The sequence below is a fragment of the Heterocephalus glaber genome, unplaced genomic scaffold, assembly GCF_053883595.1.
Source record: "Heterocephalus glaber isolate CG9 unplaced genomic scaffold, H.glaber_assembly_v1.0 deba00001442, whole genome shotgun sequence".
In the NCBI taxonomy this organism is placed as follows: Eukaryota; Metazoa; Chordata; class Mammalia; order Rodentia; family Bathyergidae; genus Heterocephalus; species Heterocephalus glaber.
Window position 1 is genome coordinate 56,957,535 of NW_028258296.1, and position 13,006 is coordinate 56,970,540.

Sequence of the window (13,006 nt, forward strand, 5' to 3'; positions counted from 1 at the left end):
AAATGCAGATTCCTAAATCCTAATCCCAGTGATGTAGTAGGAATGTACATTTTAGCAAGGAACCCTCTCACCACTCACAAGTGCATGTAGGAATGCAGACACACACACACACATGGAGTGTAAAGGCCTTCTTTGCAACACACTTTGAAAAACACCGAATAAATGCACAATTTGTGGGAACAGTGCTTTTGACTTTTTAGATTGAGAACAGTGAAGTATAACCAATCTTTCTTTTTTTGGTACCAGGGATCGAACTCAGGTCCCTGCACTTGCAAGGCAGGCAGCAGAACCACTGAGCTAGATCCCTGGCCCTATAACTAATCTTTAATAAATAAATTTCTTATTCCTGTGCAGTGCACATTTTAAAGAAAGGAAGAATAAGTCATTATAAGCACAATGTTTTTACATGTTCGGTTTTTTTAGACAGCACCTTGCTATGCAGTTCAGGCTGGCCTTGAACTATGTAGCCCAGGGTGTCCTCAAACACATGGTGATCCTCCTGCCTCAGCCTCTTGAGTACTGGGATTATAGATGTGCACCACCACTCCTGACTCTATATTTTTACACAATGTTAACTGTTACAGCTGGTACATTAGTTACTCTGATATAGTTAGGTATATGAATGGTTACCTACAATTGGAACTTAAGGTTTTCAGCTCTTAGATGAATTCAGGTGTCACTTGCAAGCAGGTCTTAGGGGGACAGACCACACTAATTCTTTTCATAGGAATATGGTATAACTGGTAACTTACTTTGATTGAGATGGAGACAATATTCAGATTTTATGACATTACGTGGTATTTGAGTTAACACTGCTGTGTCCTGTCCCCCAGTTATCCATATGTGTTACAATGACAGTATTTTTATATCCTTCATTTTCCACATAGGATTAAAAAAAAGAGGCTGCTATGTTAGTGCAAGGCAAGAGGCATTAACAGTCTGGTGTGAAAGTTTTTTTTTTTCCTAATTAAAACAAATGCAGTCATAAAATTGTGCACAGAGACAATAACTGACTTTATTACACAGAAACATAAAGGCCATATGCATTAAATGAGAAGGTATATTTGGCATGAACATTATGTAGACTTAAACTGAAGATGTCCTACTGAGATACAACATAAAAAAAATAAACACTGGGTAAAAGTTGCAAGAAAGAACTCAACTTCTGTCCCCCAATCAAGCTGGAACACAGGAAAACCTGGTTTCAATTCATGCTGATTGTTCAAATGGAAAGAAAAGCAAAGTTGGGCAGAGATCACACCTGGACCAGCTTTTGCACATTTACAGAGACAAGAGTGAATTTTTATTCTCCTCTTAGAATTTTTCACATTATAACTTTTGAGTATATCTCCTTCACCTCTGATTTTTCTTCTTCTTCTTGAGACAGGGTCTATGTAATACAGGCTGATTTTGAACTAAGTAGCCCAGGCTGACCTTGAACTTTCAGGGTTCCTCTTGCCTCAGCCTTCTGAGTGCTGGGATTACAGGCGCATGCCACCATGTCCCACTTCTGTTTACCTTTGAAAAATCTGAAGCAAGGGGCTAGGGATTTAGGTCAGTGGTTCCAGCGCCTGCCTCACAAGTGGAAGGACCCGAGTTTGATCCCCAGTACCCCCCCCCCCCCCGCAAAATCTGAAGTGAAAACAAAAGTATGTTGAGTTGGGGGATTTTTGTGGGGCTATGTAGGTTTAGGGGAGGATATGAAATTATAATCATATGATTATTTCTGATCTGGAGGATCTGATATCAGGTCTGAGTCATCTGTAGCCTTTTGACAGCTTGTTTCTCTGTAGTGGTCAACAAGCATGAAAATATGACAAATGTCTGATATTAGTGCAACTAAGTGCTTCCTCTTCATATTCCACAGTACTAGATTTTATATCAATCAATATGCTTTGGACACCAATTTGCTACTCTACAAAGAATTTTTTCTGCTGGGCGTGGTGGCACATGACTGTAATTGCAGCACTGGGAGACTGAGGCAGGAGGACTGCCGAGTTTCAGGCTAGCCTGGGCTACACAGTGAGTTCAAGGCCAGTCTGAACTGCATAGTGAGTCCGTCTCCAAAAAAAAAAAAAAAGGAAAAAACATTTGTTCTTAATAAAGCCTCTATTTACCATCAATACCGAAGTGAGGAACATTTTAGAGATTTAGTTGGAAGGATGATTGTGTTGAAATAAAACTGATGATTAGGAGGCTGTGTATTAAATATAGACAAAACTACTCCAAGAATCCTTCAGTATAGGTAGAACTTACCAGTTTATGTAGGGAAGAAGATATGGAGTAGGATCTGTTGTCTGGACTTGGATGCTGGTATCCAGCAGCTGACTCCTGTCCTCCGTTCAGTCTCAGAGGAGACATTTAAGTAGTCAGGAGGGACAGGGCAGTCTTGTGTTCAAAGATGGAAATTCTTACGGCATCTCCCTTCCCTACAAGTTCTAATGCAGACTGCATCAAGGAGGCAGTTAAGATACATTTTTTTCCATTTAGAGTTTTCTCTTAACGAGTAAGGGACCAGAATAACGTTAGGAAGGAGTATAGAATATATTTCTGGGTCTAGGACTGTGGAATCCCTGTAATCAAATCTGGGACATTTTATTAGGTTAGAAAAGGTCAGATGAGAAACTCTTTAGCAGGATTTACAATTCCAGGAATTATCTGCTTCAAAAATTAGTTTTGGAGCCAGGTGTGGTGGCGCATGCCTGTAATCCCAGCACTCTGGAGGCTGAGGCAGGAGGATCACCTTGAGTTTGAAGCCAGCCAGGGCTACACAGCTAAGTTCAGAGTCAGCCTGAACTACAAAGGGAGACCCTGTCTCAAAAAACAACAACAACAAAAAATTAGTTTTGTTTTCATTGCTACTCTTTTAAAAAGATAGTTGTTTCAATAAGCTACAATTTTTTTTAGCAGAATCTAAGAGATAAAGGCTGTGAAACATGCATTTTAGAAAACAAGCTTAGAAAAGTATAATAAATGGTTTGCTTTTCATCTCATTCACATTCTATTGCTTGAGAACTCCAAATCCCAGTTATTTATATTCTTGTTTAATCCAAAAGCACAGTGGAAGAAACTAAAACAAGAAATGGGAGAAAATGTTTATTGGGTGTGTGTGGGTTCACCTAGTTTATTCATGTATGGAGTGGAAGGAGAGGGACAAATAGTCTGCTTATAATGGTTTCAAGGTCTTTGGAGAAGCCCTAAAGTTGCTCTTCCCAAATCATGAATCTGATTCAGGAGAAGGTTAAAAACAAAAAACAAAAGATGAAATCTGATCACACGAACCCAGTGACTGGGTCTCTAACAGTCATCAGGCAGCAGGGGAAAAAGGTAGCTACCTGCCGGCTCTAGGATTTATTAAAGGCTGCCAGTACCGCCCAGATCATCTCTGTGGCACTGTGCTTTGTCCCCTCCACTTCAGGGTCCTGTTCTACTAGGTCCTTGGCTCGATTCATTGCCACATCGTACTTGTCATCTGTTAGAGAGGAGAAGACATTCTCTAGTATGTCAGAAGAGTGGGCCAGCACCAGGAGTGCCAGTGTTCGCCTGTCCATACGCTGGGGGTCGTTTACCCACCGCTCTAGAACACTATCTTGAAGTTTTTTCACTAGTCGCTGTTTCTCTGTTACATTGGTTACTGGATGGGTAGTCATGTCAAACAGCAGGAAATTCTGCTTCTCAGTGGTCAGAATACCCTTCTCTACTAGGTTCTTTGCAATTCGCTCTCGTACATTTCTCAGCTGGTACTGTAATTTGAAGGGGTTCCAGGTCTCACCTATGGGGAAAAGAAATAGGACATCATGAACAGAAAGAAGAAAACAAAAGGATTGAGTTATTTGGAACCTTGAGTGGTTAAAACTTTAAAAGCATAATCTCCATTCATGAAGAAATGATCTCTATTCACTCTTCAATCCATTTTATTCTTTGTTCTTTTTTTTTTGGAGACAAGAGTTTCGCTATGTATTCCATACTGGACTCAACTCACTGTGGAGGCCAGGCTGCCTCTAACTACTCACTGTGATCTTTCTGCTTCAGCCTCCCAAGTGCTAAGATTAGAAGCATGGACCATCACACCTAGTTTCTTTTATTTTTTATACTTAGTTTTTTTTTTCTGTCCCTGATCAAGGTTATTTTATGATTATTATTCATATTGTTTGTTTTTGAGACAGGGTCTCGCTCTATAATTCAGGCTGGCCCTAAATTCACTATATAGCCCAGGCTGGCCTTGAATTTGAAGCAATCCTCCTGCCTCAGTCTCCTGAGTGCTGGGATTACAGGTGTGAACCACTATGCCTGGCTATTTATTATTTTTGTTGATGCTGATGGTGGAATCAGAGACAAGGACTCAGGGAGGATCACTTGAAACTACAATGAAACAAGAATGAAAGTTTTCCTTCTGGGAGAGCAAATCTGTATAGAATTTTGTAGGTAATGGGAGAGGCAGGGCCCAGGAGGGGAAGATAGGGATGACACAGGGACAGAGCGTCCTGTCAGGATCTGCTAAACCACCCCAACCGGCTCTCACTCCCCTAACCCCACTTGCAGAGATTGATCAATAAATAAAACAATACATTAATAAATAAAACAGAAAGTGCTCCCTGCCCTGTCCCCACTGGAAACTCCCCTCGTTGGGTGCAGCCCCCGGAGCCCTATTCTTTCAGGGGAAGGTCATTTTGTGTGTCCTCCCTCCAGAAAGACATACGCCTTGGGCCTCATGTACAGACTCATAGCTGGGGAGGGGGTTCCCTCTTTCCCCAGTCCCCTGGGGTAAGGGCAAAGGGTCTTGGTGGCCAGAAGCTTCTTGTCTTTGGGGGGGCCTTGGCAGGAAGCACTCAGCTGGGGTCTGGGCAGCTAAGTAGGGGCTGTAGGCTTTGGGGTGGGGGACTAGCAGGCCAAGCCAGCACCCCATTCTTGTCTGCCGGGGCCTAACAGAGAGCTGGCTGTGGGTGCTCGGCAGCTGTGTGCCTAGATGGTCTCCAGTTGCTTGAACTGATGGCTGGGACTGCAGATGCAAGAAAAGGTGATGGAATAGGAGCACCTCCACTGCTGCCATCCAAGGCTGAGGGGTGGAGAGGCTCTCGACCCTCAGAGGTGCTGCTGTCCACCTGGACCTGGACAGGCTTCTGGAAGATGGAGGGGTGGCTGCTGGCCTTGTATTCAACCTTGAAGCTGACCTGTGACAGCATACTATGTCTCAGGCTGGGCATTGATGAGAAAGCATGGGCAATGTCTGCTTGGATGCTGAGAAGCTTGTCCCTTAGGACAAGGAATATTTGTTCTTCTTTGTCCAAGGAGACGAAGTTCCCAGGCCAGGACCATTTCCCCAGCACCAAAGAGCACTCTGGTATTGAACTGGATATCTCAGGGTGGGGACCTGCACTTTGGGCTGGTGAAAGTGAGGGGAGCCCAGGAAACTGATGTGGATGGAATTGAGCCAACTCCTCCAAGTGGCTCTCCCCTTCTTCCTGTCTCATCACAGGGACTAGGGGTGGGCAATGTCACTGTCCCCAGGGTCCAGGTGGGGCTGGTATGGGGCCTGTGCGAGAGTGGGGGAGGGTGTCCCTTCAGAGGAGTGTGGGAAGGAGGGTCCAGGCAGGGGTATGGGGCTGGCACTGGGTGGTGGGGACTGGTCCTTGCCACCCCAGCCTCTGGGGTCTTGAGAAGGCTCATCTACAGCCCCTGGGTCTGGTGAGAAGCTATACTGTGGTTTTGACTCCAATCATATTTCCCCTCACACCACCTCTTAAAAATGCCACTGAGCTAAATCCTGGGCTCTGAATCACTGTGAATTTGAGCCCAGTCTGGATTACGTAGTGAATTTAAGAACAGCTTGAACAGAGTAGGGGATTTAGCTCAGAGGCATCATGCCTGCCTTGAAAGTGCAAGGTCTGGAGTTCAATATCCCCAGTAACAAACAAACAAACAAAAAAACCTCAGCCTGAACTACATAGTGAGATCCTTTCTCAAAAAAACAAAACCAGGGCTGGGGGATTTAGCTCAGTGGTTCCAGCACTTGCTTCACAAGTGCAAGGACCTGAGTTCGATCCCTGGCACCAAAAGAAACAAAAAAACAAAAAACGAAACGCAAACCAAAATCAAAAAAACTTAAAAAAATTTAAAAATACAAGAAAAAATGTCACAGACTTTCATTTTGTTCGTGTTATTATATTTTATTTCTGTTCTTGATGCCTTCTCTGTGACACTATATATATTTTGTGTTTTGCATTATTGAGGATTGAACCCAGGGCCTTTGAATTGAGCTACATCTTCAGCACCGCCCCCTCCCCTTTTTTCTGGTACCAGGGATTGAACTCAGGACCTTGCACTTGCAAGGCAGGCGCGGTGCCACTGAGCTAAATCCCTGGCCCCAGCCCTTTTTTATTTTGAGACAAGATCATGGTAAATCGCTAAATTGCCCAGGTTGAGGTTGAATTTAACAAATCCTGTCTCAGCCTTCCAATGTGCTGGGATTATAGGCCACCATGCCTGGCCACTGTTAATCTTTTTTTATTTTTTTGGTACCGGGGATTGAACTCGGGATGTTATGCTTGCAAGGCATGTGGTGGAACCACTGAGCTAAATCCCCGGGCCTGTGTTTTTTTGAGAAAGGGTCTCATTATGTAATTATGTAATTCAAGCTGACCTTGAACTCACTATGTAGCTCAGACTGGCCCTAAACTCACAGCATCCTCCTAGATTACAAGAATGCATCATCACGCCAGCTCTAATCTTTTTTTCCTTTTTCTTTTCTTTTCTTTTTTTTTTTTTTTGAGACAAGGTCTCACTATGTAGTGCAGGCTGGCCCTGAACTTACTAGGTAGCCCAGCCTGGCCTTGAACTCTGGGCAATCCTCCTGTCTCAGTCTCCTGATTGCTGGGATTACAGGTGTGTGTGTGCCATCACGTCCAGTTTTTCTGGTTTTTGAGACAGAGTCTTGCTATGTAGTTCAGGCTAGCCTTGAACTCACTATGTAGCCCAGCCTCAAACTTGCCTCAGCCTCCTGAGTGCTGGTATTACAGGCATGCACCACCATGCCTGAGACATCCTTGTATTTTTTAGTTCTCTTCAGGAGCTGGATATAGCTCAATGGCACTTTGCCTGCCTAGCTAGCACAAAGTTCTGAGTTTGATTTCCAGTACTGAAAAAAAAACCAAACAAACAACTCTCCAGAACATCAGTCTCTTCTGGATGATTTCTTTTCCATACTCCAGATTTTCTATTTGGGTTGGTGAAGCTAAGAGGATTTAGGTTCTCTTCTACTAATAGAGCAGAAGTTCTATCCCAAGTGTAGTAGGCTGACAATACTGGAGCTCCAATTGCCTCACTCCAGCTTGCTTGATGATTTCCACATTGACTGGGGCTAGCCAGGAAGATCAGGGGCTCCACCCTCACACCCCTAGCACCTGCCCATGGAGCAGTGTGATATCACTCTAGAAGTGGACCACTGTCCCCACCTCTAGTTCCAGTGCAGGACAGATGTTCTACTCAGGGGGAAGGCAGGCCTGAAGGATGAAGACTTCTGTTCTGACTGAGAAGACTATCTGGAACAAAGTGTAGAGAGTTCTATGCCTAACAGTGTTGTTAAAAACCATGGAGATCTTGGTGGTGAAGTTAGGAAGGGGTTGGTAGCTCCACGATACTGGCAGCAGAGAGTGAAATGGCAAAACTTCCTGAAGTTCAAGAGGAAGAACCAGAGAGACACAAAGCCAGATAAACCTTCCCGGGATTACAGTCAGTCTCGGGGGTTGGGAATGTCGTGTGCTTGCAGTAGGCTGCAACCACTTGGGAGCAATAAAGCAGGATGCAGGGCTCCACTTGAAAGTATTCCCCAGGCCACACACAGATCCATTAACCAAAGGGTGGAAGCTTCACTGACTCTACGGGCTTAAGCACAGCCTCTGGCCAATCACTGAATACAGTGATAAGCTACTCTAGGGTAAATTCGTAGGATGCCAGGGTTCAAAAATAAAATCATATGCACCCTTGGCAGTCTGGTTCAAGATCATAGAAGGAATTTCTTGCTGAATATGAGGTAAAAATATAAGCTCCTTCACTGGGCATGGTGGCACATGCTTATAGTTACAGCTACTTGGGAGACTGAGGCAGGAAGATCACTTTAGACCAGGGGTTCAAAGCCAGATAGGACAATATAGCAAGACCCCAGCTTAAAAACATGAAAGGGAGATAGACCTTTCTCAAATGGGAATGGGAACAGGTGATGGGAGGAAAGAAAAGGGGAACAAAAAAAGAATTAAAATGTGCTGAAGCCCAGAAATGGTGTACGTACAATTCCTGCACTTGGGAGGCTGAGGCAGGAGGATCACTGTGAGTTTGAAGCCAGCCTGAACTATGTAGTGAGACCCTGTCTCAAAAAAAAAAAAAAAAGATGTTATGTACATGTACCAGCTCCACAAAAGGAATGTAAGCATTATGTATTGCAAACATGTACTAATAAAAAAAAGGAAAAAGATAAACTGTCTGAATTTTGATAGCTCCATCAAAATCACATATCACATATATCCAATACTAAAGGGCAAAAAAATCTAATCGTTTAAAGGAGTTTAAGCACAACATTTTTTTTTTTTGAGACATGTTCTCGCTATATAGCCCAGGCTGGCCTTGAACTCATGGTGATCCTCCTGCCTCAGCCTACCAAGTGATGGGACCACAGGTGTGCATCACCTCACCCAGCCCATTAAGCACAACTTTTGACTAATAAGTGCCTTATGCTAACCCAGTGGCAGCATCCAGAGAGTCAGGCTAAAAGATAAAAAGGTGAAGAAATCTGAGCAGTGATGGTAGAAGCTGCACATTATAGGCTTTACACACATACTTCAGCTATCAAGCAGTAAGAATATCAACCCCTGCGTAAGGAGAAAGACTAGTATCCAGTTACATATTATCTAAAATGCTCAATTTTTGATAAAAATATGAAACATACAAAGAAGGAGTAAGAAGGGTAAAGAATCACCATATAAAAATCTTGCAGTTTGGCTGTGTATGTGATGCATGCTTGTAATCCCAGCACTCGGGAGGGTGAGGCAGGAGGATCACCACAAGTTGGGGGCCAGCCTGAACTACATAGTGAGACTTTGTCTCAAAAAATAAAACAAGGGCTGGGGATTTAGCTCAGTGGCACCAAACCTGCCTCGTAAGTGAAAGGTCCTGAGTTCGATCCTCAGTACCGCAAAAAACAAAACAAAACAAAATTTCCTGCAGTTTGGAAAGTACAAGTGAAATGAAAAATTCTAAGGGATTCAATAATAGATTTGATTGTTTTCTCAAGGTCTGTTAAGTATGCTGTTGGAATTTCAATTGGGATTGCATTGAATTTATACAGCAGTTTTAGAAGTATGGCCATTTTCACTATATTGGTTCTTCCTACCCAGGAGCAAGGGATATCTTTCCATTTTCTGATATCATCTTCAATCTCTTTTTTCAGAGTGCTATAGTTTTCAGAGTACAGGTCTTTGATTTCTTTCGTTAGGTTGATTCCTAGGTATTTCATTTTTTGGATGCTATTGTGAAGGGGGCTGTTTTTCCAGTTCCACTTTCAGTGAGACATGTGTAAATACCAAATAGTTTCTCTGGTGTGAGAAACGGAAAAGTATAAATAAGGATTAAAAGGCATAATAGATATTGTGAAATAGGAAGAAAAGGTCCAAAGGGGAAGGGGAAGTGGGAGGGACTGGGGTAAGGAAAGAAGAGATGGAATTAATATGAGAAAAGGAAAAAATGGAAACAAAGTCTTTGTAAATAGCTCGGAGAGGTGGAAGGGTTGAAAGGAGGGCAGGGGAATGGGGAAAAAATAAGAACCAAGATATATTATGTAAAGTACAAATTTCCAATAATGAATGTTATATTGTATACCTAAAATATACCAATAAAAAATTTTAAAAATAATACATTTGAGCTGGTAAAAGAATCAATTGTGAGCTAAATAAACCTCTTTCATTTAGATTTTTTTTTTTTGGTCCTGGGGCTCGAACTCCGGACCTTGTGCCTTTGAGGTAGGCGCTGGAACCACTGAGCTAAATCCCCGGCCCTTAAACCTCTTTCATTTAAAAAAAAAATCACCAATCTTAGACATCAATAAATATTATGTACTCTTTTTTTTTTTTTGGTACCGGGGATCCAACTCAGGACCTTGCGCTTGCGAGGCAGGCGGCGGAACCACTGAGCTAAATCCCCAGCCCTATATTTTTATTTTGAGACAGGTCTTACTAAATCACTAAGTTACCCAGGCTGGGCTTGAACCTGTGATCCTCTTGCCTCAGCCTTCCAGAGTTCTGGGATCATAGGGATGCACCACCACTTCTGGCCACATAACTTTCATTTGAGAAACCAAATATTTTGACTTGTTTTACTACGATACTATGATATTCCATTCACTGTGGTGGTTGGAACAAAATCCACAATCTGACTGAGGTATACCTATACTAGAATATATCCACTTAATACAAAGGAAGCCAGCAAAGGACAAACAGAAGAACAGAGACAGACATGGGGGCAGGGTGGTACAAGTAAATTTAACCATCTCAATAATAAAATAAAGTACAAATGAATTAACTAATCCAAGCAAAATGGTGAGACTATCAGACTGAATGATAAAACAAGATATAATCACATGCTATCTATAGGAAATACGCTTTAGATTAAAAGATATCAACAGGATGAAACTAAGAGGAAGTTTAAAAATATGCAAACAGCAACCATAAGAGCTGGTGTGGCTATATTAATGTCAAACTACATAGAATTTTAAAAATGAGCCAGGTGTGGTGGTGCACATCTTTAATCCCAGCTACTGAAGAGGCTGAGGGAAGGGGATTCCAATTTGGAGGCCCATTTGGGTAACTTTGTGAGGCCTTATCTCAGAATAAAAAATAAAAAGGACTGGGATATAATGTAGAATACTTGCTTAACACATGCACACACACACACACACACACGCACACGCACACACACACACACACTAAGGGCTGGGAATGTAGTTCAGTACTCCTTGGGTTCAATCTCCAGTCCAAAACCAGCAATAACAAACCAAACAAAAACAAAAACCAGAAAACCACCAAAAACAAAAAACAAAAAAAATGGGGATTTAGCTAAGTGGTACAGCCCCTGCCTCAAAAGCGCAAGGTCCTGAGTTTGATCCCCGGTACTGCAAAAAACAAACAAACAAAAATCTCACGTGCCTTGTTTTCAATGATAACAAAATCCAAGGCATACAAAGAAAAAGGCAATGTGTGGCCCATTCAAAGGGACAAGATAAATAGAATATCTGAGGAAGTCCAGATGTTGGATTTATTAGAGACTTAAAAATAACTATCTTAAAGATGTTCAAGAAACTAGAAGAAAATATAGAAAAAATATATGAGAATATAAAGAAATAGAAAAACAGGCCTGGGGATTTAGTTCAGTCGTGCTGTGCCTGCCTCAAAAGTGCAAGGTCCTGAGTTTGATCCCTGGTACCAAGAAAAAGGAATCAAAAAGAAATTCTGGAGCTGAAACATATAATAACTGAAATAAAAATACCATATGGGGTCCAAAAGCAGATTTGAGTACTATGGAGTACTAATCTGTCATAAGGAAGGATAAGTCATTTGTAGGAAAATGGATATACCTTGAGATCATAATGTTAAGTGTGTCGGGAGCCATTCTATATATTTCTTGGGAAAAATTCATTTCATGATTAAATTATGATTAGGGCAGTCTGAGGCCTCAATAATCCCGTGATTCTATGACGCTTATGGGCAAGGTTACATCAGCTGAAGACATCCTGGTTCTTTGAGAGCCCCGAAGAAAGGTTTCACCTGGGGAGGGACAAATTCTTTATTAGCTTAACTCGTCCCATCTACTATTGTAGAACATTTTTGTTCATCTCTTCTAGACAAACGAGCTTAGATATCACCTTTTGTAAATGGGAAGGGGATCCACAGATAGGGGGAAAGAGAGAAAAGAGGAATACAAAGAATTATGTTCTTTTTTTTCTGGTACTCTGATCAAACTCAGGACCTTGGGCTTGCCAGGCAGGCATGGCACCATTAGTGGCTAAATCCTGGCCCTAAGAGATGTTAAGTACGTGCACCTACTCCCTAAAATGAATGTGAACATTATGTATTGCAAACATGTTCTACTAAAAACCTTTAAAAGAACCTTTCCCCCAAAACTGTAATAATCACAACAGTATGAAGCAGGACACAGAGGTGTACACCTGTAATCTCAGCATCGGGATTCTGTTTCAAAATAAAAAATAAAGAAGACTGGGGGATGTAGGAATACAGTGTCCCTAAGTTCAGTTCCCAGTACTGAAAAAAAAAATACGATGCTGGCATGTGGATAGATATATAGACCAATGCAATAGAATACAAGAGTCCAGAAATAAACCCTCATATATAGCCAATTGATTTTTTAAAGCTGGGTTCTTTCTCTATTGTCCAGGTTAGACGTGAATTCCTGGACTCAAGTGATCCTCTTGTCTCAGCCTGCTGAGTAGCTGGGACTATAGATGAGTACCATCACACCCAGGTTGGTCAGATGACTTTTGCCGAAGGTGCCAAGACATTCAATGAGGAAAAGTAGTCTTTTCAACAAAAGGTGCCAGGAAATTAGCACCCAGCTGATATCTTCATGCAGAGGAATGGTGATGGCGGTTTAACTTACACCATGTGAAAAAATTAACTGAAAATGGATCCATGTGGTTGGGGATGTAGCTCAATAGTGCTGCTTAAGCATGTATAAGGCACTGGGTTCAGGCCCCAGCACTAGAGACAAAAAAAAAAATCAATGGTCTACACTTAACTAAAATATAAAAACTCTTACAAAAAACACCGGGGAAATATGATAGCAAAAGTGCAGGCAACAAAAAAAAGAAAATTAAAAATCTACAGAATGGACAGATATACTTAGAAATTATATATCTGATAAGGGATTAATATCTAGAATATATAAAGAACTTCTAAAACTCAACAACAACAGCAACAACAAAAAGGAAAAAGCAGCTGGGTGTGGT

At 42.0% G+C, this 13,006-nt stretch overlaps 1 protein-coding gene across 5 annotated transcripts in view; it reads right to left on the reverse strand.

Moving 5' to 3' along the window:
* Nucleotides 1-990: 990 nt before the first annotated feature.
* Golph3l (golgi phosphoprotein 3 like) overlaps nt 991-13,006 on the reverse strand; it is a 35,411-nt gene continuing 23,395 nt past the window's right edge. For all 5 annotated transcript variants that reach the window (XM_021265880.2, XM_021265879.2, XM_087213387.1 and 2 more), the window contains one exon: nt 991-3,772. In XM_021265880.2, the coding sequence (XP_021121539.1) occupies nt 3,345-3,772 (428 nt within the window). In that variant the 3' untranslated portion in view covers nt 991-3,344. The remainder of the gene's footprint in view (nt 3,773-13,006) is intronic.